Below are 22,919 nucleotides of genomic sequence, written 5' to 3'. Positions count from 1 at the left end.
GGAAGGACCAGGGGCTTCCTCCCCCGACCCCTGAAGCCACCCTTGGCTACCAGTGACACCCACCACTCCCAAAAACAGAGCCCAAACCAGTGATGCCCACCACTCCCAAAAACAGAGCCCAAACCAGTGATGCCCACCACTCCCAAAAACCCTGCCAGTACCCCCACAGGACCTTTCCCACTGTGGCTCCTTCCCCAGAGCTGCTCAGATGATGCCAGCTGGAGCGAAGACAGGGGTGACACAAAGCGTCTCTGCCATCTCCCAGCCGCAGGACAGGGGCGTGCAGAGGCTCTCACGGTCATCTTCTGTCTGGGGTGGCTTTCCCTGGAAGAGCTGGATGGCTTTCCTGCAAGGGGAGACACCCGAGGGGGAGCCAGGGGAAGGAGCAGCCCCTTGAGAATGGGATGGGGACCCTCCAGGGCTCTCCTGTCCCCCAGAACGACAGCCAGAGGTGAGCTGCCTCTCTTTTCTCCGGTGAAAAACCGCCTCAAGTTTGATAAATTTTTTTTTTAAATAGTATTTTTCCCTCTGGGACCATGAATTTCCAAGTTCTAGGACTCAGAAGCCAGGTGGAAGAGAAGCCAACACCTCCCACGGAACGCCCCCCTGCCCTCCCACCCTGCCCATCCCTTACCAGGCCATGCGGGACATGGCGTAGGTGACCCGTGCTTGGGGACCAGCTGTGAGCAGGGATGATGCTGGCATGGTGTAGGCTCCCATGTCCCCAAAAAGCAGCCAGTCCCCCACGTGCAGCTGGGGCAGCTGCAGCCCCTCGGCGATGCGATCCTCGCCGTGCCCCCGCGGGCCCCGCAGGCTGCAGCTGTGCCAGGGCTGCTCTGGGCACGGTCTCTGCAGCAAAAACACAGCATGAGTGTTATATTGCACTAAATGGTTTATTTAGCTGTTGTTTTTTGGAGATTCCCTCTGGTTGAGGTGTGTTAAAAAGTCTCTTTTCCCCAGCCCAGCTGTCGAAGAAGGGATCAGGAGTCTTCGGCTCGCGTTTCTCAAGGTTGTTTATTATTTTTTTGTCTAAAACATTTTCTGTCTGGCCTGCTGAGATCTGTTCTGCAGGTCAGTCTGAGGCACACTGCCCGCCCACGGGGCTGGTGTTGTCTTTTATACTATAAACTATGTATTTGATATTCACAGTTGTGTTCCCACACCTATCACCTATGTCAGAAAGTGACTTTCTACTCTACACCAATCCCAAAGAAGATGGAGGCTAGGAAGAAGAAGGGAGAAGAACAGGACAATGCCCAAATCCCTCCATTTTGCCCCCTGGACCCCCATAGTAAAATTCTTTAAAATTTCACCTTTCACCCCGTGACAACTACTGCTATGTTATAGAAACTTTTGTGACCTTTAATTCTTCATCTAAAGGTGGTAATTTGGTGAACTCCAAGCCACAGGGGTCTTTGGCTGCATGCCAGGGTCTCTGAACCCTCCCTGCCAGGGCTTCAAAGCCCCCTGGCTGGGGCTTGGATCATCCAGGACCATCAGGGAGAACATCTTGGGCTCTGACAACTGGGGATTTGCACTGAGTATTCTTTGTATTGCACTGAATATTTTACACCACGCGGTTTGTTATCCCCCTCTCATGGGTCTTTCCCATGTCCCAACGGCACAGTCACCCCCAAAGTGAACCCCAAGGACTCAGTGCAGCTTCCCCCAGTGGCAGGGAGGTGGCTGAGCCAGTGTGAGGGACACCCCGGGCCAGGTGAGCCCCTCACCTTGTGCAGCCGAGGCCTGGGGCAGGGGCTGTCGAACAGGAGGCAGCTGAAGGCACCATAGATGCCATCACTGAGGTGATAGACCAGGCTCTTCTTGCTGCCACACTCTTCCTCTGCAAGGGACGGGGGAGAGGGCTCAGGGGGCTCAGGGACACGGGGGACACGTTGGGGAACAGGGAGAGGGCTCAGGGACAGAGGGGACACATCATGGAGTGGGGAGAGGGCTCAGGGACACAGGGGACACGTTGGGGAACAGGGAGAGGGCTCAGGGACAGAGGAGACACATTGGAAAAGAGGGAGAGGGTTCAGGTGTCTCAGGGACAGAGGGGACACAGCAGGGAGTGGGGAGAGGGCTCAGGGACACAGGGGACACATTGGAAAAGAGGGAGAGGGTTCAGGGGTCTCAGGGACAGAGGGAACACATCATGGAATGAGGAGAGGGCTCAGGGGGGCTCAGGGACAGAGGGGACACATAATGGAGTGAGGAGAGGGTTCAGAGGGCTCAGGGACACAGGGGACAGATCAGGGAGTGAGGAGAGGGTTCAGAGTGGCTTAGGGACAGAGGGGACACATCAGGGAGTGGGGAGAGGGCTCAGGGGGCTCAGGGACACAGGGGACACATTGGAAAAGAGGGAGAGGGTTCAGGGAGGCTCAGGGACAGAGGGAACACATCAGGGAGTGGGGAGAGGGCTCAGGGGGGCTCAGGGACAGAGGGGACACATAATGGAGTGAGGAGAGGGTTCAGAGGGCTCAGGGACACAGGGGACACATCAGGGAGTGAGGAGAGGGTTCAGAGGGGCTTAGGGACAGAGGGGACACATCAGGGAGTGGGGAGAGGGCTCAGGGGGCTCAGGGACACAGGGGACACGTTGGGGAACAGGGAGAGGGCTCAGGGACAGAGGGGACACATCAGAGAACAGGGAGAGGGCTCAGGGGGGCTCAGGGACACAGGGAACACATAAAGGAGTGGGGAGAGAGCTCAGGGACACAGGGGACACATCAGGGAGTGGGGAGAGGGCTCAGGGACAGAGGGGACACATTGGGGTGCAGGGAGAGGGTTCAGGGACACAGGGGACACATCAGGGAGCAGGGACAGGGCTCAGGGGGCTCAAGGACACAGGGGACACACACCCTGCTGTCACACCTACCATCAGAGCCAGGCTGCTCCACGGGGATCTCCTCCAAGGCAGTGATGCTGACAGCCAAGGTGAAGGCAGAGGTGACATAGTAACGCCCAGGCCTGGCAATAATGTCCACCCCACTGCCCTCGGGGAAGTACAAATCCAGGGCAGAGTTTATCCCAGCAGCAATCTGTGAGGGAAGGAAAAGAACCTTCCTCTTGGTTAGGAGGGAGCTCTGCAGAGAGCCAAAGCCAGGGAGAGCTTCCAAGCTCATTCTCTGCCTGCTGAGGGCAGGTGTTGGAGGTTTGTACCTCTTCCAGCGGGGCTCTGGCGTCCTCAGTGGCAGGGAATCCCCCCCCAATGTCCAGGAGGTGCATGTGGTGTCCCAGCTCCGTGCCCATGTCACACACCAGCTGTGCTGTGGCCACAGCCTGGGGCCAGGCCTGGGGCTCCAGCCCACGGCTCCCGAGGTGGAAGCTGAGGGCACAGACCTCATCTCAGCAGGGTTTGATCCCCCCCAGAGCAGAGGGGACACAGCGCTGGGGTTGTCACTCACACAGCTTCCCACACACCATGCCGAGCCCCACAGAGCCTTTCCTGGGGTCCAACTGCCCCAAATTGGCCCCAACAAGCTCAAATGCTGCCTTCAGCTCACCCCCAGGGCAGAGCTCCCCAGATCCTGATGGAGAAGGGCTGACAGCCCTAGGGAAGAAGGCCAGGGCTGTACCTGATGCCCACCACCTCCACAGCCTGCTCCTTCGCTGTCTCCAGCAGGTGCCGGCAGGATTTCAGCGTGCTCCCAAAGGTCATGCTTGGGTGGGCAGCAGGGATGGAGTCAGCAGAGATCCCCAACAACATCCTGCAAAGCAAAGGCACGCTGTGTTCAGGGGTCTTGGAATAACAGGATCATGAAAGGAAAAGCCTTTGAGGGCTGGAGAAGCCCTCAAAGATCACGGAGTCCAAATATTAACCCCAACTATTAAGCCCAGCACCAAACCACGTCCCTGAGCACCACACCTACAAGTTTGTTTAATGTTTCCAGAGATGGTGATTCCACCCCTTCCCTGGGCAGCCTGTTCCACTGCCTGGTCACCCCTTCAGTGATCAAATTTTTCCCCATATCCAATCCAAACTTCCCCTGGCACAGCTTGAGGCAGTTCCTCTTGTGCTATCACCCGGGGGAAGAGACCAACACCCACCTTGAACAACCTCCCCTCGCCCCCCACAGCCCCCTGCCCATCCCCTCCTCCAGCACCCACTCCAGTGGCACTGCCAGACACCCACCTGGCACGGGGGTGGCTCCTGGCCACCTTGCTCAGCTCCACCTCGTTGTCAAAGGCCATCAGCCTGACCCCGTGGGTGGCTGCATACCTGATGTGGGCAACCTGCTTGCAGGGGCTGCTGTAGAAGATCCTGTCTGGTGGGACCCCAATGCCTTGAACCCGGGTGATTTCTGCCTGCAGGGGGAAGGGGACACGTGCAGCAGGTCCCCCCAGGAGCTGGGTGGGGACCAGCCAGCAGCCCTGGGTCTTGGCCAGCTTGCAGTGCTGAGGAGGGTGAAGTGCCAGCGTTGCAGCCTGGGCTTTTCCAGGGAAAAGCCACCAGAGCTCAAAGGGATCACAGTGGACTTTGTCCTGGCATGGACAGGTTTAAAAACACCAGAGAATGGGAGAGGAGACAAGTGGGGCTAGCAGGTCTGGGGCTGACTCCTGGCCTGAGCTGTGACAACTCTTGCCCTTTCTCGTCCTGTTTAATTAAATAAAAGTAATTGATTCAATTTTGCCTCCTCCCTGGAAGTCTGGCTGTTGCAAATGACAAGCAGGAGGGAGCAAAAGGCTTTAGTCTCAGCCCTGAGGACACCAAGAGTTGGACAGCAGTGGCAGTGACACCCCAGGGATGTGCTGTGCCACCAGCCAGGACAGCAGCTCCGGGGACAGGAGCTTCAGCCAAAAGGGACAACACAGATGGGACAAAGATTTCTGGGCTGTGACAGCACAGGGACACTCTGCCCCTGCCAATGTCACTCCTGCCCCTGTCACAACACAGATGGGACAAGGATTTCTGGGCTGTGACAGCACAGGGACACTCTGCCCCTGCCAGTGTCACCTAGAGCAGAGCCTTAGGAAAGGAGGGTGAGCTCTGCCACTCCCCCACAAACATTTCCCCTGGAGCTGTCCTCCCACAGCCCCTACCTTGTTGGCACAGGCAAATCCTGCCCCCAGCTCTGCCAGCAGCCTGATCACCCCTTCGCTGCCGTTGCATTTAAGTGGGAAATAGGGCTTCACCCGGGGCAAGGCCTTCAGGAAACGCAGGTGCTTCTTCACAATGTCCCCAAGGTCTGCCACGAAGAAGGCCTGCTGCTCGCTCTAGGAGACAGCTGGAGTGAGCAGCAGCTCCAGGAGTGCCTTTTCCAAAGGCAGCAGCAGCAGCAGAGCATCAGCCCTCACCTCTTGGCACAGCTCGCCCAGGAGGTTCTCCAGGAGGTCTCTGGTGGTGAAGCCCTCCTCCACCATCAGGAAATTGGATTCGTTCAAGTACCCGTTCATGGTGAGACCTTCTGGGTGTGGGGATGCCCCTTTAAAGCCTCCTGGAGTAGGGGGTGGATTCTAAGGGCGAGACACGCTGTAAAAAGGAAAGGAATATTTAGAGGAAGGGTCCAGAAGCTCCATCAGCATGGACCAGCCATCCCACAGCCCAGGGCAGAGCTCTGTGCTGCTCTGCTCCAAACCAGCAGCTCAGCAGAGCCCTGCTGTGGGTTACAGCATCTTCCCTGGGGGAGGAGACACATTTCTCTGCAGTTCAGAGCTCTGTTTTGGCACACAGCAGCCTCGTCTCCATCAGCAGGCACCAGCACAGTCAACAACAAAGCCAACTGCACCACAAAGAGCAGAGATGCCTTTCCAGGCCAGGACAGGCCCCTTCATGCCCTGGAACAGCAGCTGGATCTGCTGAGTGCTCAGTGGGGTGAGCATCCCTGATGGATCCCAAATAGCTGAGGGCTCCTGGACCCAGTGGAAAGCCCCAGGGCAAGGGAGGCACAGCACAGGGCACTCACTGACACCTTCCAGCCTCAGGACAGCCTGGATCCCTGCCGTGGATGCAGTTCCATGGCTCTGCCATGACACAGGGTGTGGAACAAGGGGACAGTTAAGCAGCACGGAGTTTTCTGGCTCATCCTAGCAGAGCTTTAGCTTTGAGCTCACACCCTGAGCTTTAACAATCTCCTGCCCTGGATCCAGCCTGGCATATAACCCAGGGAGCTGATGAGCTAGCAGGGAACATTTCCACTCCAATAATCCAGGTCTAACTCCAGGGCTCTTCCAGGAGCGTGGTCTCTCTGATTTGAAGTGAGCAGGAGGCAGAGGTTTCATTTCTCAGAGCTGCACACCCCCTCCTCCCCACAGAGACCTCCTGACAGCATTCCAGGGGGCACTGGGAGAAAGACCACGAGCAGCAGGGTGTTGTAATGCATTGAGCAAGCACCACTAGCCAATTCCAGAGACAGGGAATGGGATGAAAAAACATGTTTTGAAGCTCTTAGAGCTTCATAAGCAGGAAAGGAGAGCAACTCCTCCAGCTTTACCCTTCAGTCCTCATCACCAAACAGCAGCCAGCCCACCCTGGTCAGGCACGGAAGGGGTTAAATGGGTCACTCCTGTCACAACTCGGACATCCCCTCCTTACCACGGTCCAGCTGTCCCTCCAGGGGCTGTCAGGGGGGCTCCCCGAGGAAGGCTGAGCTCCTGCAGCAGCCCGAGGTGTAGCTGTGCCTGGGGGTCCGGGGTCTCTGGGGAGAAGCAGTGCAGGGGTTTAGAGAGGAGAGGGGCACTGCCAGCACAATGCCCTTCACCCCCATCCCTAAATTAGCAACCACAGCACTCTACAGCTCGCTTCTCACTGTGCCAGGCAAAGCACTCCCTCACACCCCCCGAAAAAAGCCTCCTTACCTCGGAAAGCATTTAAACAGCTTCTGCCATGGCTCTCCCAAGAGAATGAACCGGCTGTTTGTCCTGCCCCGAGCCCCTGCAGAGGATGGGGGGGCCCTGCACCCCTTCTCTCCCAGCACTGCCTCCCTGCTCTGCCTCCCAACCGTAGCCATGACAACCAAATCCAGCCACGCCATTGGCTGAGCCGCCTCTGAGCATCCTTCATCCCTTTTGGAGAACGCTCCCCCTCCTCGCCCACCCTCTCCCAAGGCTGGGGCTGTCCCCTGCAGCCACCCCGGGCTCTCACCGAGTCCCCGCAGCTCATCCCCAGCCCTGCCCTGCCTCCCACATCCTGAGCACGGGGACCCTCGGGGCGAAGAGAGCCCGAAATACCTGGGAAATGCTGCTGCCAGGGAAAGCAGGCTTCCTGCAGATTAAAGGCTGAGCGGAGTTTGGCTGGGACTCCGCAGAGGGGGAGGTGGTTGGGAAGATGGCAGGGAGTGATCCTGCCCTTGCTGAGCTGCTGCTGGGTTTGGTGGGTGCCCCAGGGGCAGATCCATCGATGCCCCAGGGGCAGATCCATCGGTGTGATCCCTGAGACCCGGGTCTTGGATGCCACTGCTTCATGCCACAAACAGGATGGGCTCAGCAGGGATTTTTTAACTCTTCTTGTTAAATGTGCTGCTAAGGAGCCAATATTCTGTCTGTGGAGGGGTGGCTGTCCCCACTGATGGGGGAGTGAGAAGGACCAGCTTATCCTGGGTTTCTGTATTCAACACTGTGGTCTTGGCTTTGCCACAGACTCTCCTGGCAACCAGGGCCAGGGCAGCTCTTGTCTGCTGTGGGATCCTGGCTGGTTTTGCCTGTGCTCTGGCCCATCACCAGCGCTGGACTGTGCTGTGTGGGATGTGGGGACCATGCAGAGAGGCTGGGAGAACAGAGAGATGCAGAGCCCTGCAGTGCCAGCCCCTCCTGGATGCGCTGGGCAGTGCTGTGATGCACAGCCCACGCAGAGCAGGGCACTGAGCCCATCCCACAGCTCAGAATCACTGGATCAATTAGGCTGGAAAAGATCCCTGGGATCACAAAGTCCAATTCTGACCAGACAGCACTGTGTTAACTGGCCCACAGCACCAAGTGCCACATCCAGTCTTTCCTTAAATACTTCCAAGGGTGGTGACTCCACTACCCTGAGCAGCCCGTTCCAATGTCTAATCTTCCCGTGAAGAAATTCTTCCTAATATCCAACCTTGTCCCTTTGCGTAGCTTAAGACTGTGTCCTCTTGCCCTGCCACCAGCTGCCTGGGAGGCAAGCCCTACCCCCTCCTGGCTCCAAACTCCTTTCAGGTAGATGCAGAGAGAAAAGGTCACCCCTGAACCTCCTTTTCTCCTGGTTCAGCCGCCCCAGCTCTCTCAGCCGCTCCCATCAGACTTGTGCTCCACCCTCCTCTGGGCATATCCCAGCACCTCAATGTCCTCCTTGAGTGACCCAGAGCCCCAGCAGCGCCCGGACTCGGGGACAGCTCGGGGCAAGCGCGGCGACACCGAGCGATCCACGTGGCGCCACAAAGCCCCGCCCACATCACATAACCACGCCTATCACTCATAACCCCGCCCACACAGTGTAAAACACGCTGTGTGCTTTGCATATTACCACCTCTAATTTGCATATCCCCGCCCAGCGGCGCTGTCCCCGCCCACGAGGCGCGGGCGGGCGCGCAGTCGGCGGCGGCCATGGCTCCGAGCGCGCAGGCCGGGGGCGGCCGCGGGCAGGCCCCGGCCGCGGGGATCCGCCACGGCATCCGCGCCGTGCTGCTGGGCCCGCCCGGCGCCGGCAAGGGCACGCAGGTGAGGGCGATGCGAGCGGGAGCGGCCGGCGGGACCGGCCCGCCCGGCTTTCCCCGCTCCCGGCGCTCAGCGTGTGACCCCGCGTGGAGGGACGCGGCTGTCCGGCCTTGGGGTGCCCGTGAGGGATCGGGGTGTGCGGTGTGTTGGTGGGGCCCCGGCTCTCCCTTCCGCGGGGGCTCGGTCGTGTCCCGCCTCCAGGGGCCCGCTCGCCGGGGCTCTTTGTCCCCGTTCCCTTTGTCCCGGAGCCGGTGTCGCTGAGCTCCGGGGCTCCGTGCCGGGCCCTGCCACGTGCTGGCCGGTCAACGACCGTCCGGCTGTCGCGACAAGGGGACGAGGCCCCGCCGGGCCGGGGAGCCTCAGCCTCCGAGGGCCGGTCTCACCTCTGTCCTCTTCCGCAGGCCCCGAAGCTGGCCGAGACCTACTGCGTGTGCCACCTGGCTACCGGCGACATGCTGCGGGCCATGGTGGCCTCGGGCTCCGAGCTGGGCAAGCGGCTCAAGGAGACGATGGATTCGGGGAAGCTGGTGGGTCACGGGGAATGTGCTGGGAGGGGATACGGGCTGGTGGCTTCTGGAATGAGAGCAGACAAAATCCATCTCCTAATTAGAATTCTCTAATTAGTGTACGAATGCAGATTGCAGGGTGAAGGTAGGGATGGGGTGGGGGCTTTGCTACTGTCACCCTGCAGGAGAAGCATCCTATACAAACATCATTCCTCTTCGAAATTACTGTTTGCTTACCAGCAGCCTGTGGCCCTGGGTTGATTTTATCTTTTAGGGGGTGCAGTCTGGCTGGTAATTTTCTGGCTCATAATTTTCTGGCTCCTGAACACTGAGGTCACAGTTTATCCTTGGAGCTGCAGGATGTTACAGCTGTGCTTTGTGGCTCCTGTGTCTCTTCACTTGATACCTGAGCTCCAGGTATCACTTCAGAGGGTTCATCTGCATCTCAGCTCTTGCATAAGCTCGATTCACCTGTAACTGTGAGGTGAAAATAGACCTAAAGGTGTTGCTGTGGTAGTTACAGCTGCTGCTGTGTGAGAGAGACACTTTGGATTCTCAAGGGATATGAGTTAGAATCTCTGACATTCATTTTCTGAGGGTCTCATTATCTTATCCTAATGACTGAAATATCTCAGGGAAACTCAAGGGACCACAAATTGCAGTGACTTGCCCCAGTGTGGGGCAGATCTCAGCATCCCTGTGGCTGCCACGGGCTCGTAACACCCCAGGGAGAATCTGCAGGCCCCAGATGGGGAGAGCTGCCTTATCTCACTTCTGCTCAGAGCTCATTGCAACACCGAGCCTGCAATACCCAGCTGGTTATGAAAGATAGGGACGTTATCTGGCCAGGCTGGTGGTATCTGCCACGTGTGTTTGTGTGTGGCAGGCAGCTCCAGGCTGCTCCACAGGCACATCCCACAGCTCTCTGATAACTCAGCTGGGAGCACGCAGAATTTCAGGATGGGCTTTATGCTCAGGATCTTTTTTCTCCAAAGGGTGTAATCAGGAAGGCACAGAAGTGACTTGTTGCTTACTTCCCCTGCCTGCAGGGTTGTTGTTTGTGTGTTGTGACAGCCTGGTCCCCAATCCTGCTGGGTCCCAGCTGTGTGTGCTGGAGAAAACAGCTCTGCTGAGGAGAGCTGCTCCCAAAGAAGCAGTTATTGTTGGAAAAGGCACTAATCCCAGTGGTATGCTGAGATTGTTAGCTGGGGAAAAACTACCCAGTGAAGGCAGAGCTTGTCAGCAACTCTTGGGCTTTTACCTTCTTATGAGGTTTATGGGAGTCAATGAGCAACTCGCCTGCTCTGCCCTTCCTGCCCAGGCCTGCCTCCCGACGTGGATGTGTAGGTGAAGGTACAAAGTAACAGGAAATCAAGGTTATGTTGATACTTTGTATTGTGAATTGGTTCAAAAAAAAATAATAATCTAAGGAGTTTGAGCTGACAGCCTTCCTTGCGATACAGCAACCTTTGTAACAGTGAGGTTACAGTGCTGGTCCAAGTCCCTGCGGAGGCTGGAGTGTCCCTGGAGTGAAATGTGGCATTGCCTATGCCCTGGTGTTGCAGGGAGTGCTGCCCTGATGTGGGCAGGCCTGAACAGGCAGCCTGAGCATTGACACGAATTATGGAATCACATAATATCCTGACACACAAGAATTGAAAGAGACGCACAAGAATTTTTGAGCCCAACCCTTGGCCCTGCACAAGACAACTCCAAAAATCCCACCCTGTCCAGATGGGTGTGTAAATTCAGAGTGTCCTTCCTGACAGCATACCTGTCTCATCTCTGCAGGTGAGTGATGAGATGGTGGTGGAGCTGATTGAGAACAACCTGGACTCCCCTCCCTGCAAGAACGGGTTCCTCCTGGACGGCTTCCCACGCACAGTGAAACAGGCAGAGATGGTATGGGAGCCCCTGCTCGGGGGCTGCTCCAGCACCCCTTCCCTCAAACCCAGGGGTCCCTGCTCCCCCAGCCCCTCTGAGGTGGGTGTTTGCTGTTGCAGCTGGATGAGCTCCTGGAGAAGAGGAGGGAGAAGCTCGACTCCGTCATTGAGTTCAGCATCCCTGACTCCTTGCTGATCCGGAGGATCACGGGACGGTAATCCTTCTCTCCCAGGGCTCAGTGCACGGCCTGGGATTTCCTAGTCCATGGAAGAGCATCCTCATTTCAGATCCCAGGTTGTCCTCGTGGTGCTTAAGGCTGGCTGTGCTGCTGGTCTCTATTTCTGCCCTATGCCTGGGCCAGCCTTGAGCCAAGCACCTTCCTTGCCCTGTAAATCAGGGATTTCTATAGAAAATCTCAGCTCACTCTGTAACTTCTCCCTTCTCCAAAGCTATTGCTCCCTTACCCAGGACACTGAATACATTTGGGCACCAGTAAACTTCCTCCAGGGTCAGAGTGTGTTCTCTTGCACTGTTTTCCAGACCCCTTTCCCAGCAGAGCAGGATGTAAAACTCCCCTTCTCCATCTCCCAGCACAGCTGCTTTTCCAAACTGAAGAGGCCCTTGGTACAGAAATAACTGGAGAGAATTTTCTTACAAGTGAAAGGCTCATAGTGTTGCTGTGGCAGATGTTTCTGTGCTGATGAGTGGCAGGTTCAGGAGATCTTGTCCTGACCAGCTGCTTTCCTGACACTTCTTTTCTGACATTTCTTTTCTGTCTCAGGCTGATTCACCCAGCGAGTGGCCGCTCGTATCACGAGGAGTTCAGACCCCCGAAAGAGCACATGAAGGATGATGTATGTGAGCTCCCAAGGCTGCCAGCTTACCTTGCTTTGGGTTTAGCTGATGCTTTGCAGTCTCTCCCTGGAAAAAACTCATTTCTATCCTTCTCTTACACCTTCTTGTCCTGGCTTTCTGGGGAGCGTGGGGAGCTGCTTGGGCAGCCTGAGCCGACGGCACTGCGGGGAGCGAGGCCTGGAGGGATGGATGGATGGATTGGATGAAGGGCATGGCCAGTCTGCAGAGCTGGCCCAGGCTCTGCCAACCTCTGAACTTGTTGGACTCTGTCCACAGCTCAAGTTGTGCTGGTTTCCATCCTGGGGAGCAGCTGTGGCTGGTGCCTGGTCTCGAGGCTCCTTTTAGCAAGCAGAGTGGTGTGTGGGGAAAAAGACCACTGTGCTGAGCCCTTCTCTCTTCAATGACTGCTCTGGGACTTGTTCTGGCTGCCCTGGGTTCGCTCCATCTCCTCTGCAGCACCACCCTGGAGGAGGAGGGGAGAAGGGGGGAGCATGCCAGGCTGCAGCTCGCTGGAGACTGTCCCCTTGCTTCTCCCAGGTCACTGGAGAGCCCCTGATCCGCCGCTCGGACGATAACGAAACGGCCCTGAAAACCCGGCTGAAGGCCTATCACACCCAGACCTCCCCCCTGGTGTCCTACTACAGCAAGAGAGGGATCCATACAGCCGTGGATGCCTCCCAGTCCCCCGACGTGGTGTTTGCCAGCATCCTGGCAGCCTTCACGAAAGCAACATGTAAAGACCTGGTTATGTTCATTTAAAGCTCCGTCCCAGGATAGGGTTCTCTTTTTTTTTTTTTTCCTCTCTCTTTCTCTGTCTCTGTCTCTCTGGGGTCAAGGAGGGTGAAGAGCTGAGCAGAGTAGAAGGGGAAGGAATGAGGTGGTGCAGCCCAAGGCAGGGCTGTGCTAATTCTTTAATTTAATTAAACGAGCTGTTAACGGTCTCGATGTGGCTGTATGTGAACGTCAGTCTGTGTGTAGATGTTGGGATTTTGGCCTCTAGAGGCCGCAGCGAGCCCAGGCTCCGGCTGCCCGAAATGGGCTCTGCACTCCTTTGGCTCAAAAAGCTTTTGTTTCATCCTAGAAATGCTCCTCTCTGAAAAGAACTGTACTTCCAGCTCCTCCTAGCTACCCCACAGGGGCCTTGGAGAAGGTTGGGGATGTGGGGGAAGGATTTCCCAGGAGATGTGAAGCTGGAGGATTGAAACCTGGGGTTGCTCTGTGTGTGGGAGCAGCCTGAGGGACAGCCTGGCTGCTGCTCGGGGCTGGGTGATGATGTGTTCTCCTTGTATGTGTTTTATTCCCTGTGGGGTAGCAGGTTCTTGTTCTGATGGCACTTGGTGGGCAGAAAGAGGGTGGGGGGTTTCAACCTTTATTTATTTGTGGGATTTATAGCAATTTAGTGAGGTGCTTCTTTTTAATGTGAAATCTGTGGTCAGAGTCTGACAGTTACTGTGTGGCAGGTTGGGATGTCCTGAGGATAAGAAAAGGACTTGGGTTTTAACTCTTCACTCTTGCCTTGGTTTTGACCAAGGAGAGGAAGATGTGTTGAGCTTCTCCTGATCCCAAAGTCTAAATATAATAAAGCCTTATTGCAAAACAAATGATTTCTCAAGGCTCGAGAGGCAGCGTTATTAACCACTGGCTCCATGTGCCCTTGAGCTAACGACCTTCGTTATGAGCTCATGGAAATGTTCCTGTTTCTTGAGCAAATCCAGCAGCTCTGTCAGGCTGTGTTTGAGGACACTGTGTGTGCTCAGAGCCTTTCCAGGGCATTGTGCTGCTGTGTGGTGACACTGCAGGGCTGGCACTGACCTTTGGCCATGAGGGATTCCAGCCCTTCCTAGAGGACCCTGCTGTAAATATGGATTGGCCCAGATGAAACTTTGTCCTTTGGCATTCCATGTGTGTTTACTGATTGAGTGTTACTGAGTATCCTCCTCTCTCTCTCTCTCTGGGAATGGCCCACTCCATCCTGTGCACTGAGCTGCCGTGAGCTCTGTGGCCAGAGCAGATGTTTAATCCTCAGGAATCCCTTGCTCTTTTCCTTGATAATTTCTCTTTTGCCTGACAATCCCCTCTCTGTCCTCACACATCCTTTCCAGGGACAGAACCTCTTCCCTTCCAGCAAACTGGGAACCAAAAGCAGTGGATTTGTTGCTCTAGAAAGCACGTGAGTGAGGAGAAAGGCTCTGACAGTAAACAGGGCTGGTTTTGCCAGCAGCCTGTTGTCCCCTGGGACTCCCAGACAGCCCTTGCTCTGCCTCTGGGTTTCCTGTGGAAGGATAACCTGGAGTTGGAGTGCTGGGATGTTGGGATAGCATTTAGGACAAGACTGCTGTGCCCCAGGGAGTGGGAAAGTGTGTGGGTTACAGCAGCCCTGGCATCTTGGTGACTAAAGAAGTCGTGTGGAAGCAGCTTTTATTCTGAGAGCCAAAGGGAGAGTGCAGCCCCCTACACTCTGGGAAGGGTTCCCAGCCAGTTGGCATTCCTGGATTTGGTCAAGATTTTACTCTACAGCAAGAGCAAGATGTTCCCCCACTCTTCACTCCTTTCCTCCCTTGTGCTCTCTTCCCATCCAGCTCACCAGCTTTTTTTTTTTTTTTTTAACCATAAACCATGCTTAATTTTGTTTGTTTGTTTTTCCCTAAATATTTTTTTTTCTCTCTGTTCCCATTTATTCCAGCTGAGTGACTCCATCAAGCAGATGAGACACCACCAAACGCTGCACACTCTGCTACATCACCCATTGCAGCCCTTCTCTGGGTGCAGGGAGGGCAGCTGGGAGGGGGGTATGACTGCTGGGAGGGGGGGAAGGAGGTGCTAAACAAGGGGTTGGGGGGCTGATTTGGTTGGGTTTTGGTTGGATTTCTTATTTGGCAGAATCATTGTGAAGAGGAGGCAGCCTTCTCCTTAGAAATCATGTTTGTGGAGGCAAAACAACTGTGGAGAGGGAAACATCTCTCAGTGATCAGCTGCAGGTCCTTGACCTGTTGGAGGGCAGGGCTAGATGTTACTCCAGGCTTCTCCAGGACTTTCAGGGCTTGTCTCGTGGGCTCTTGGTACTCTGAGGCCACTGAAAGGTTTGCTGTGATTTTTTTCTAAAGTTGTTTCCTATCAGCGAGGACCAAAACAAACAAATGATTCATCAAGTGTGAAATGGAAAGGAAAAAGAGATGCCATGGTCTTTTCCTGGAAGTTCTGTTTTTCTTGTTCTGCTGCATTCCTAAACCCTGGCAAAAGACTTCTCAAGGATTCTCTGCTGCTGAACAGAGGGGCTGTGGCTCTAGTCCAAACCTGCCTTACTTGGGAATGGGGTGGCTTTTCTGTGATCATGACCAAGCTGGAATTCACACAATGCTGAAGAAATGCAAAAGAGACTTTTCTTAATTGCCTGCAAAAATAACACTTAATTGGGTTTGTTTTTTGCATTTCTTTTTAGATCAAATGGTGCCTTGTCTAACCTCTGAATCAATAATAAAATAACCCCTTTACATTTGTATCTGGTGCTGTGTCCTCTTTGACCTGCAGACAGCGTGGAGGATGAGGAGGCAGATGACAGCATCAACTAACAATTGAGCTGGGTGGATCCTGGGGCCTGATCCTATCTCAAGGATGTTCTGTGCAGCTGGAAATGTAGCTTGTAATTCCTTTTATCTCTTCTCCTTGCTGAGTGTGTCCAATGCTTTAGATCACCATAGCAATGGTGGTTTTTTTGCTGGTTCTCTCTCCTGTCTCTTCCTGTGTGAGGCTGAAAGCACCGAGCCCCTGTGTATCCTCTCTGTCCAGAGCTCCTTGCAGCATTTTAACTGATGTAATCCCTTTTTTTCCTCCTCCCTTTGAATCTCCAGTGTGTGGAGGAGCTGATGTTATTTCCTTCTTTCTTCCTGCAGCAACTGGAAGCCACATTATTGTGTCTTCTGTTTCTGCCTTTCATACTTTGCTGCATCCTTTCCTCTCCCTAAATTCACAGGGAAAATTCTGTCCTAATGCCGGGAATGAGAGCATTTCCTGGCTTCCCTTTCTCCTGCCTCCACAGGGACTGACCCTCTGTGGTATCCCAGAGGAGGCTGTTCCTGAGGGACTGATGGAGGTTTGTTGTTTATGCACGATCCTTGCAGCCCTGCATGTGTTCAGGCACAAGAAAAGGTTGGGTTGCTTGTACCTATTTCCTGCAGAAATTACTGGTTTTCCAGCATAATGGGGCTCTCCTGCTCCTCAGTCATTCTGTCTCTGTGCTCAGGTGTTTTCATTACCTCTCTGAACCTCACATTACCATTCTTGTGCCTCTCTGGCCTTTGTGGTGTTCTTCCCTTGTTCCTTTTGATGGTGGATGTTAAACTGTGCTCTTCCTCCTTGTCTGGGATCGTGTCCTCTGCTCTTTGCCTGCTGTTGTTTTAAAAACCTGTTCTGCCTGCTCCTCCTGGCTTTCTGGTCTGTGGGATGGAGGAGTCTTGGCTCCTCTGAGCTGGGCTGTCTCTGTTTGATCCTTACCTGAGTGTGGAGCATGAAATGGATTGCTGGGGAGCTGTGGGGAGGCTGCAGTGGGGAGTCTGTGAGCTCAAGCCTGGCTTCTCTGGAGCTGGATCTGTGCTGTGACCTGTCTCTCTCAGGCTGACCTTGAATGTTTTCCACAGCACACGATGCTCTGCAGGTGCTGTAAATTCCTTCTGCTCAACCATTTCGTTCCAGCAAGCTGCTTATCAGGCACTCTTTTGAAAACTGTGTTCATATTTCATACACACAATTATTCAGCAACTATAAAAGGGGAAAATTCCTATTTATAGCACAAGGACCAGCATCAAATAGGACACTGAATTCTCACTGATAGAGGAAGTGACCTGTTCTCTAATGCAGCAATATTTCTGCTGAAAAGAAACAGCATCTTGAATGGGGGGAGGGATAAAAGCCCTGGGCCATCTCTTTCCATTAAAAATGTGCTGCAGTCCTAAAAATGTATCTGCCCTTCTCCCTTCCCAATGAAACCGTTGGCGACAGGGATTGCAGGAAAACCTTTCACTGTGGATTTGTGGTTAGTGGTAATGAGCCCACCGACTCCTGATGGTCTGGTTTGGAGCAGGGCTTAAGTTTCTGATCAATAACCTGATCTCTGACCTTGATGTGGGGGCGAGGAGGAGCCGCTGCAGAGATGTGTGTGGGGACTTGGTGCCATCACGGTGCTCATGTGCACAGCCCTGAAGGAGCGAGCACGTGGGGCTGAGGAACAAAGAACTGCCTGGGAGAGAGCCATGGAGGGAGTGGGGAGGTGGGAAGAGCTCAGGGGACACGGGTGGAACTGCTGCGGGTAAGGTGAGAGCCTGTTTGCCCTGAGCCTGCTTCCTCTGGCTGCTCTCCCTTCCTTTCCAGGTTTGTTGAGCCACAAGGCCATCACTGGCTGCTCCCTGCTGCTGTCACCCTGCCCTTCCCGCGGTCTCTTTGGGAAGAGCTGCAGTGGGTGATACCAAGCGAGGCCCTGCGAGGTGGAGGAGCAGAGGATGGGATTCCCCTGCTGTCGCTGTGGCAACGCTGGGCAGGGAAGCAGCAGCAGCAGCAGCAGCGGGATGCGATGGGCGGCTGCGTGGCGTGGAGGGTGCGCTGGGAAGGCTGCGGGGGCCGGGCTGCGCTGACATCACGCGGGGAGGTGGCGCAGAGGGAAGGGGAGTGGGAAAGGGAGAGCGGGGAGACTGCGGAGGGGACAGCGCGGCACGGCAGTGGGCTCCGGGGACAGGTAAGGGATGTCGGGGGCAGGGGGGGGCTCCGCGAGCTGCGGTGGGATCAGCGCCCGCCTCGGGGTGATGTGGTGCTGGGGGGCGGCTCCTGGGCAGCGGGAATATTATACAATGCCTGAACAGCCTGGCACAGCAGGGCTTGGCGGTGGGACAGTGAGAGCAGGTCAGAGCCCAGCTGGCTGGTGCAGAAACTGGTGCAGATGCTTCTCCCCAGGACAGCAGTGTGTGTGTCACTGGTGCTGTACTGGGAAGAGCCAGGAGTACCTGCACTTCCAGAAGAGCATAAAGGGATTGGGGAGCAGCCCTGGTCCCTGGCTGGAGAAGGGGAGCAGAGTTCTCCCTAGGGATTAGAGCACGGATCATTGATGAAATGAATCAAAGTTAGATGCAGCTCAGGGGATGGAGTCTCAGTCTCAGAGCAGGCTGTGAGCAGAGCTGGTGCACTGGGAGCGAGCCCAGCAGCGCGTTTGTGGTGGGAATCCTAAACTGCACATCCCCAGCAGCCTCAGCACTTCCCCTGCCTGTGCAATAGTTCTGGGGAAGGCAGCCAGGTGCATGGGTACTGCCAGGAGCTCTCTGGATGTGGATCCTGGGGATTGCAGACCTGGAAGGCAAAACAACAAAGTCCTTGAAGCTTCTCTGGGTGTCGTGTTGCCTTTTAGCACAAGGGTTGCATAACGGGATCTGTTTTGTTAGCAGAGGGAGTAAGGGTGACAGTCACCTCTGCCCAGCAGCAGCCCAGCAATACCTGTGAGCTGTGCTGGCCCGTGCTCCTGGGGGGAATTTCATCTTTTTCTTAATCCAAGAGTTGGGCTGGTTCCTTGCTGCTTGTGGGTTCCCAGCTCTGATCCCACAGCAGTGAGGTGTAAGGACTCTACACCTACACTCAGGCTACACAGCCTCAGCTAGAAAATGAGTTTGTGAGCACCCCACACATCTGTGCTGACCTGATCCTGCCTGTCAGGATTCTCAGTGTGTGCCTGACTGAGGAAAACACATCTGGGGTCAAAAGCCCAGTGTTGGTGACCCCTGTGGGTGACAGAAACCAGTATGGGAGTGGAGATGGAAGAGGCACAGAGCAGAAACCTTGCTTGAAATCCAAGAACAGGGAGAGGCCAATGCTCCTGTCATGACCATTTTGTTGAACCAACACATTTCCCAAGGGCTGGGGGCTGTGACCCAGTGGGGCCACGGAGAAATGCAGCCAGGAGTGCTTGAGAGTGTAATTGCAACAGGAATCATAAATATTAATTATGGAAGCAATTGCTGTGTGGTGCACAATCCCTCCCCACCAAGGCACACATGCTGGGTCTACTGGGACCACTTGGGAGTTGCCCAGGTGGCCATACTGCTGCTTATGGGATGGAAACTGCCAACAGCAACAGCTTGTGCTGCTCTGTGGGGCTTCTCTGGGAGCAAGGGGTGGGAGCCCCATGCTTGGAGGGTGACAGGCAGTGCTGTCACCCAGGGGGCTGCAGGGCCAGCTGCATTCCAAGCCTCTGGCATGGGCAGGCAGGGAGGGGAGGGCACATCAGCTGCTCAGTGCCAGCCCTCAGCTCTGCCCAGGGCAGCTGTGCTGGGAGGAAGCCAGCTCGGGATGAGCCCCTGTGCCCCAAAGGGGACCTCAGTGGGCACAGCCTGAGCTGGGCTCCCAGGGCCAGTTGGGGAAGGGTGCAGGGAGGAGTTAACACTGCTGTTCTGCAGTTTCATTCCCCAGGTTGTGGTTCTGCATGACCAGCAGCAGGACTGCTTCAAAGTCATGTTCCAACTTGATTTTTTTTTTCAAAGTTATTCAAAATTCAGTGCAGGAATGGCACCAGGACCTCTCACAAACAGAAAGGCCAAGTCACCCCCTCCTAGTTCTTGACCTTCTCCGTGGCTCAGCTGGCTCTCTTTGCTTTCCCCCATACTTGCCTACACTGCAAAAAGCATGATCATGTGAATATTACAAAGCCTGGCATCTGCACATCAGCCGCAGCAGCTGAGGCTGTGACATGCTCCCGGTGCCTTGGTGTGACCCTGTCCCCACAGCCATGCTCTGTCACCTGTGTGTTCAGCCCCCACCACAGGCTGTCACTGCCAGGCACACAATAATACAGAAATACATTAACTGGAAACTCGTGCTCCCTCCTGGGAAAAGTGCTATGGATCTGTGAGCTTCTGCAGAGACCTGGAACATCAGGAGGAGCTGCCTTTGTGCCAGTGTCCAGAGAAGGCCCTGGGAGCTGAGCCAGGTCCTGTGAGACATTTTAATCCTGCCTATTTCACAGTCTATCTTGGCCATGACTCTGCTGCAGTGAACGTTTCCCCCTTAGGGGCACTCACAGGCACCTACCTGGTGTTTGTTTTCACTCCTTATCTGGTGCCACTGGGAGCAGGCAGGGCACCAGTGCAGCAAGGAGAGCCAAGGAGAGTGGGAATACACATTCCCACTGTTGCCTGGCCACCCTGGAGACCCCTCAATCCTCTCCCTAAAGCCAGGCTGAAACTTCTTTCTGCTGAGGTAGCTGTTAAATAGTTGAGGTTACTTGAGTAATCAATAGTTCTCTGGTTCTGAACAGAAATATTATCCCTTTGGCCAAATCAGCTTTTCTATCTTTGCTATAAACCTGCTCCTGACTCTCAGCTGTTGAAGGATCGAGGTGCATTCCTGATTTACCTGCACAGAACCCCACTCTTCTTCTTTCCTCCTGCCAGCACCACTTTTTCTCTCTGAGGTTGAGCTGTAAGGGCTGGAAGCACACGGAGAAATCACTGGAGTCATTCAGTCTCAGCCCTTCTCTTGGCCCTGCCCCAACAGCTCCTTCTCTGTGCTTGCTCCTCCAAGCAAAGAGGTGAGAGTCAATGGGATCCTCATGGCCAAGGGCACTGCTGACATAACTCCCAGTCCATGGACTCCAAAACAACTTGGCTCAGCTGCTGCCAGCTGAAGCAAAATTGTTCCCATCCCACAGCAGGAGCTGTATCCCAGAGAACCAGGGCTGGAAGACAAGGCACATGGTGAGGTTCCATGGCTGCACATAAATTTTCCTTGCAAACAGGCAAAGGCACCAACTCCCAGGATTTCTGGTTCCACCCCAGCAGCCAAAGGCTGGGCTGTGGCTCTGGGCTCCAATTTCCTGTGACTGAAGGAGGCCACGAGGTTTGTTCTGCTGCTGGGGCAGTGGAAACAGCCTTGCTGTGCATTGTGAGCATCTCTGCACATCTCTGTTCTTTCCAAACCAGAAAAGGTCACAGAGACCCAAGAGAAACCCACTTCCCTCCTTCACTGAACTCCTTCTGCCTTGCACATGCTTTTGTTGCCATCCCTTGCTTGCCAAAGGCAGGAACAAACACTGGGGTTTGGCAGGGCTCAGAGCCTTGGCGTGCTGGATGGGAAAGAGGCATTCTTGGTCCTCAGCCTGGGGACAGGGCTCTGCTCCACGTCCACTGCCAGATTTTCCAGCTGCGATTTCGCTGCTCATCCCATGCTGAGGGCACCGTTCTGGGGATGGGGAGCACCCCTGGGTGCTGGGCTGTGAATCCTGCAGAGATCCATGGAAGGGGGGAGGGAATAGCTGGAGCAGCACCCAGAGCTACGGGAAACCCTGCATGCTGCTGAGCTGAGTTTCACATCCAGTACGAAGCACAAGAGCTGGTGCTGCCCTGAGAGGCTTTTCCCAAAGAATACCCAATTCCAGGGGAGCAGGGAAAGGCAGAGGGAGGCCATGTAAAGCAAAGCTGTCCCTGCTTTGGTTAAATAGGGCTGGTTTTGCTGACAGCTCCTCCTGAGAGACTGCAGGGAGAGATTCTGTAACACAGGGGCAGCTGAGAGGCTCTTGGCAGCTACTGCTGTTTCAGTGTCAGGCACTGGACTTTTCCTGTGCTCAGGGGAAAAGGGATGGCAGCCCAGATCAGAGATGGCAGGGCTGGGCAGACGAGAGGCTGCTGCCTCCCTGTTAGAAGGATGCTCTGGAGCAACAGCAGGGCCTGATTTCAGAGAAGCATTTGAGGTCTCAGTGTACACTCTTCACCCCAGAAACCTCCTACTCAATTTTCTGCTGTGCACAGCCCAGCATGAGGCAGCACAGGGGGCAGTTTGCTCCAACACTGGTTAAGACAGCCCACAGATGACAAGCCCCAGAGAGGGATGAGTGTCTCTCATGGTGGTGAAGAGCTGAGGGAGAGAAGGGAGGGAGAAGAGGAATTTCCTGGTTGTGGTAAAGGTGGGTTGTGCTTGAAGTTAGAGAGAATGGCCTTGTGGTCACTGCATCAGGTTGGGGGAAGGAAGGTGTGGCTCAGCAGCAAAACCCAGCAGAACAAACCCCATTTGCCTTTCCATGCCAGCCCAGGAATGAAGGACAAATTACAGCCCCCCTCTCCCTTTGCCCACCTTGTTGTGCTGCACAGAACAGAGCACAGGGGGAACAGCCCTGGACTGAGCTGGGGGCAGGGGCTTGGCAGCCAAGGGTCAGACTGGAGAAATATCTCAGCTGAGACAAGAGAACCCTGAGCAAGGACATTTCAGAGTGAGAGGCTCACACATTCCCCACCTGGTTAATGCTGGCTCAGCCCTCTTGAAAATGACACACGTTTTCCTTGCTGTGGGGCCAGAGGGCTGTGCTGGGAGCCCCCTCTGCTCCCCCAGCCTGGCTGCAGGCAAGAGGTGCTGCTGGCAGGGTCCAGAATCACTGTTCTTTCCCCTTTTCACAGCTGTGTCTGGTTATGAAAATGGGAATGTTCCCCAGGCAGTTCTCAGCAGGAACTGCCCTTTCCAGGGCTGACCACATGGGTTCTTTCTTCCTCTTCCCACCTCCTGACAGCAGTCACAGTTTTGGGTACGTTCTAGTGTTGGCAAAGCACGGCCCTTCCCTGCTCCTCTTCCTCACATGACACACAAGAGAGAGAGACTGTGGCCTGTGGAAGGGGAATGTTTGTTCCTGGACTGAGATCAATACAATTCTTGAGCCAGTCCTCCTCCCAAAGCTCAAAGAGAGAAATAAGAAAAGTTGGGATCAGTCTCACGCAGTGGGGATTTACACCCTGAACTGTCAGTCTGCTCCTAGCACAGAGATCCTGACACCAGCTCTCCTTTTCCCAGTGCAGGATGGGGGGCACAGCTTGCAGGAACATCAGGATATGTTGTGGAACATTATTTCTTGTCACATCTGATGCAGAGTGTCCACAGCACAAAGGAACACTGGGCAAAGCTTGGGGAAGGCAGGAAGGAGGCAGCAGAGCTTGCTGCTGCTGGAAGCTGAGGGTACAGAGCTCAGCAGAGGGGTCAAACACCTCTGCAGGCAGTGAGACTGTGCAGGAGTTAGCACAGATTTCAGGGTAGGGAACA

At 55.1% G+C, this 22,919-nt stretch overlaps 2 protein-coding genes across 3 annotated transcripts; one reads left to right on the top strand and one right to left on the bottom strand.

Annotated features, from left to right (window-relative positions):
• Window positions 1-181: 181 nt before the first annotated feature.
• AZIN2 (antizyme inhibitor 2) lies at window positions 182-7,297 on the bottom strand. The gene is made up of 11 exons (XM_041460846.1): window positions 7,171-7,297; window positions 6,536-6,638; window positions 5,299-5,473; window positions 5,044-5,217; window positions 4,136-4,308; window positions 3,579-3,710; window positions 3,163-3,328; window positions 2,879-3,041; window positions 1,731-1,843; window positions 635-849; window positions 182-346 (listed from the first exon to the last, which is right to left on the bottom strand). Exons 3-11 carry the CDS (start codon window positions 5,395-5,397, stop codon window positions 205-207), a joined length of 1,377 nt encoding a protein of 458 aa, XP_041316780.1. The 5' UTR covers window positions 5,398-5,473; window positions 6,536-6,638; window positions 7,171-7,297; the 3' UTR covers window positions 182-204.
• A 1,171-nt stretch (window positions 7,298-8,468) lies between these two features.
• On the top strand, window positions 8,469-15,366 carry AK2 (adenylate kinase 2). Of its 2 annotated transcripts, XM_041460820.1 has the most exons (7): window positions 8,469-8,625; window positions 9,024-9,149; window positions 10,920-11,030; window positions 11,132-11,226; window positions 11,794-11,866; window positions 12,405-12,600; window positions 14,551-15,366. In XM_041460820.1, exons 1-7 carry the CDS (start codon window positions 8,512-8,514, stop codon window positions 14,556-14,558), a joined length of 723 nt encoding a protein of 240 aa, XP_041316754.1. In that variant the 5' UTR covers window positions 8,469-8,511; the 3' UTR covers window positions 14,559-15,366. The 2 variants fall into 2 exon arrangements, with proteins under 2 accessions (XP_041316754.1, XP_041316753.1); XM_041460819.1 differs by lacking the exon at window positions 14,551-15,366 and having other exon boundaries at window positions 12,405-13,471.
• Window positions 15,367-22,919: the final 7,553 nt, after the last annotated feature.

This window comes from Pyrgilauda ruficollis, unplaced genomic scaffold (genome assembly GCF_017590135.1).
Source record: "Pyrgilauda ruficollis isolate IOZ18807 unplaced genomic scaffold, ASM1759013v1 scaffold149, whole genome shotgun sequence".
NCBI lineage: Eukaryota > Metazoa > Chordata > Aves > Passeriformes > Passeridae > Pyrgilauda > Pyrgilauda ruficollis.
The sequence above is the reverse complement of the archived record's forward strand: the minus strand, read 5'-3'. Positions and strand labels throughout refer to the sequence as shown.

Excerpts from the sequence above, each read along its gene's own strand:
- AZIN2 (XM_041460846.1), bottom strand. The coding sequence starts at position 5,397 with ATGAACGGGTACTTGAACGAATCCAATTTCCTGATGGTGGAGGAGGGC. Across the intron at positions 3,711-4,135 it reads AGGAGCCACCCCCGTGCCAG|GATGTTGTTGGGGATCTCTG; the intron begins GTGGGTGTCTGG and ends TTTGCTTTGCAG. Across the intron at positions 1,844-2,878 it reads GGAGCAGCCTGGCTCTGATG|AGGAAGAGTGTGGCAGCAAG; the intron begins GTAGGTGTGACA and ends CGTCCCTTGCAG.
- AK2 (XM_041460819.1), top strand. The coding sequence starts at position 8,512 with ATGGCTCCGAGCGCGCAGGCCGGGGGCGGCCGCGGGCAGGCCCCGGCC. Across the intron at positions 8,626-9,023 it reads GCGCCGGCAAGGGCACGCAG|GCCCCGAAGCTGGCCGAGAC; the intron begins GTGAGGGCGATG and ends CCTCTTCCGCAG. Across the intron at positions 11,031-11,131 it reads CAGTGAAACAGGCAGAGATG|CTGGATGAGCTCCTGGAGAA; the intron begins GTATGGGAGCCC and ends TTGCTGTTGCAG.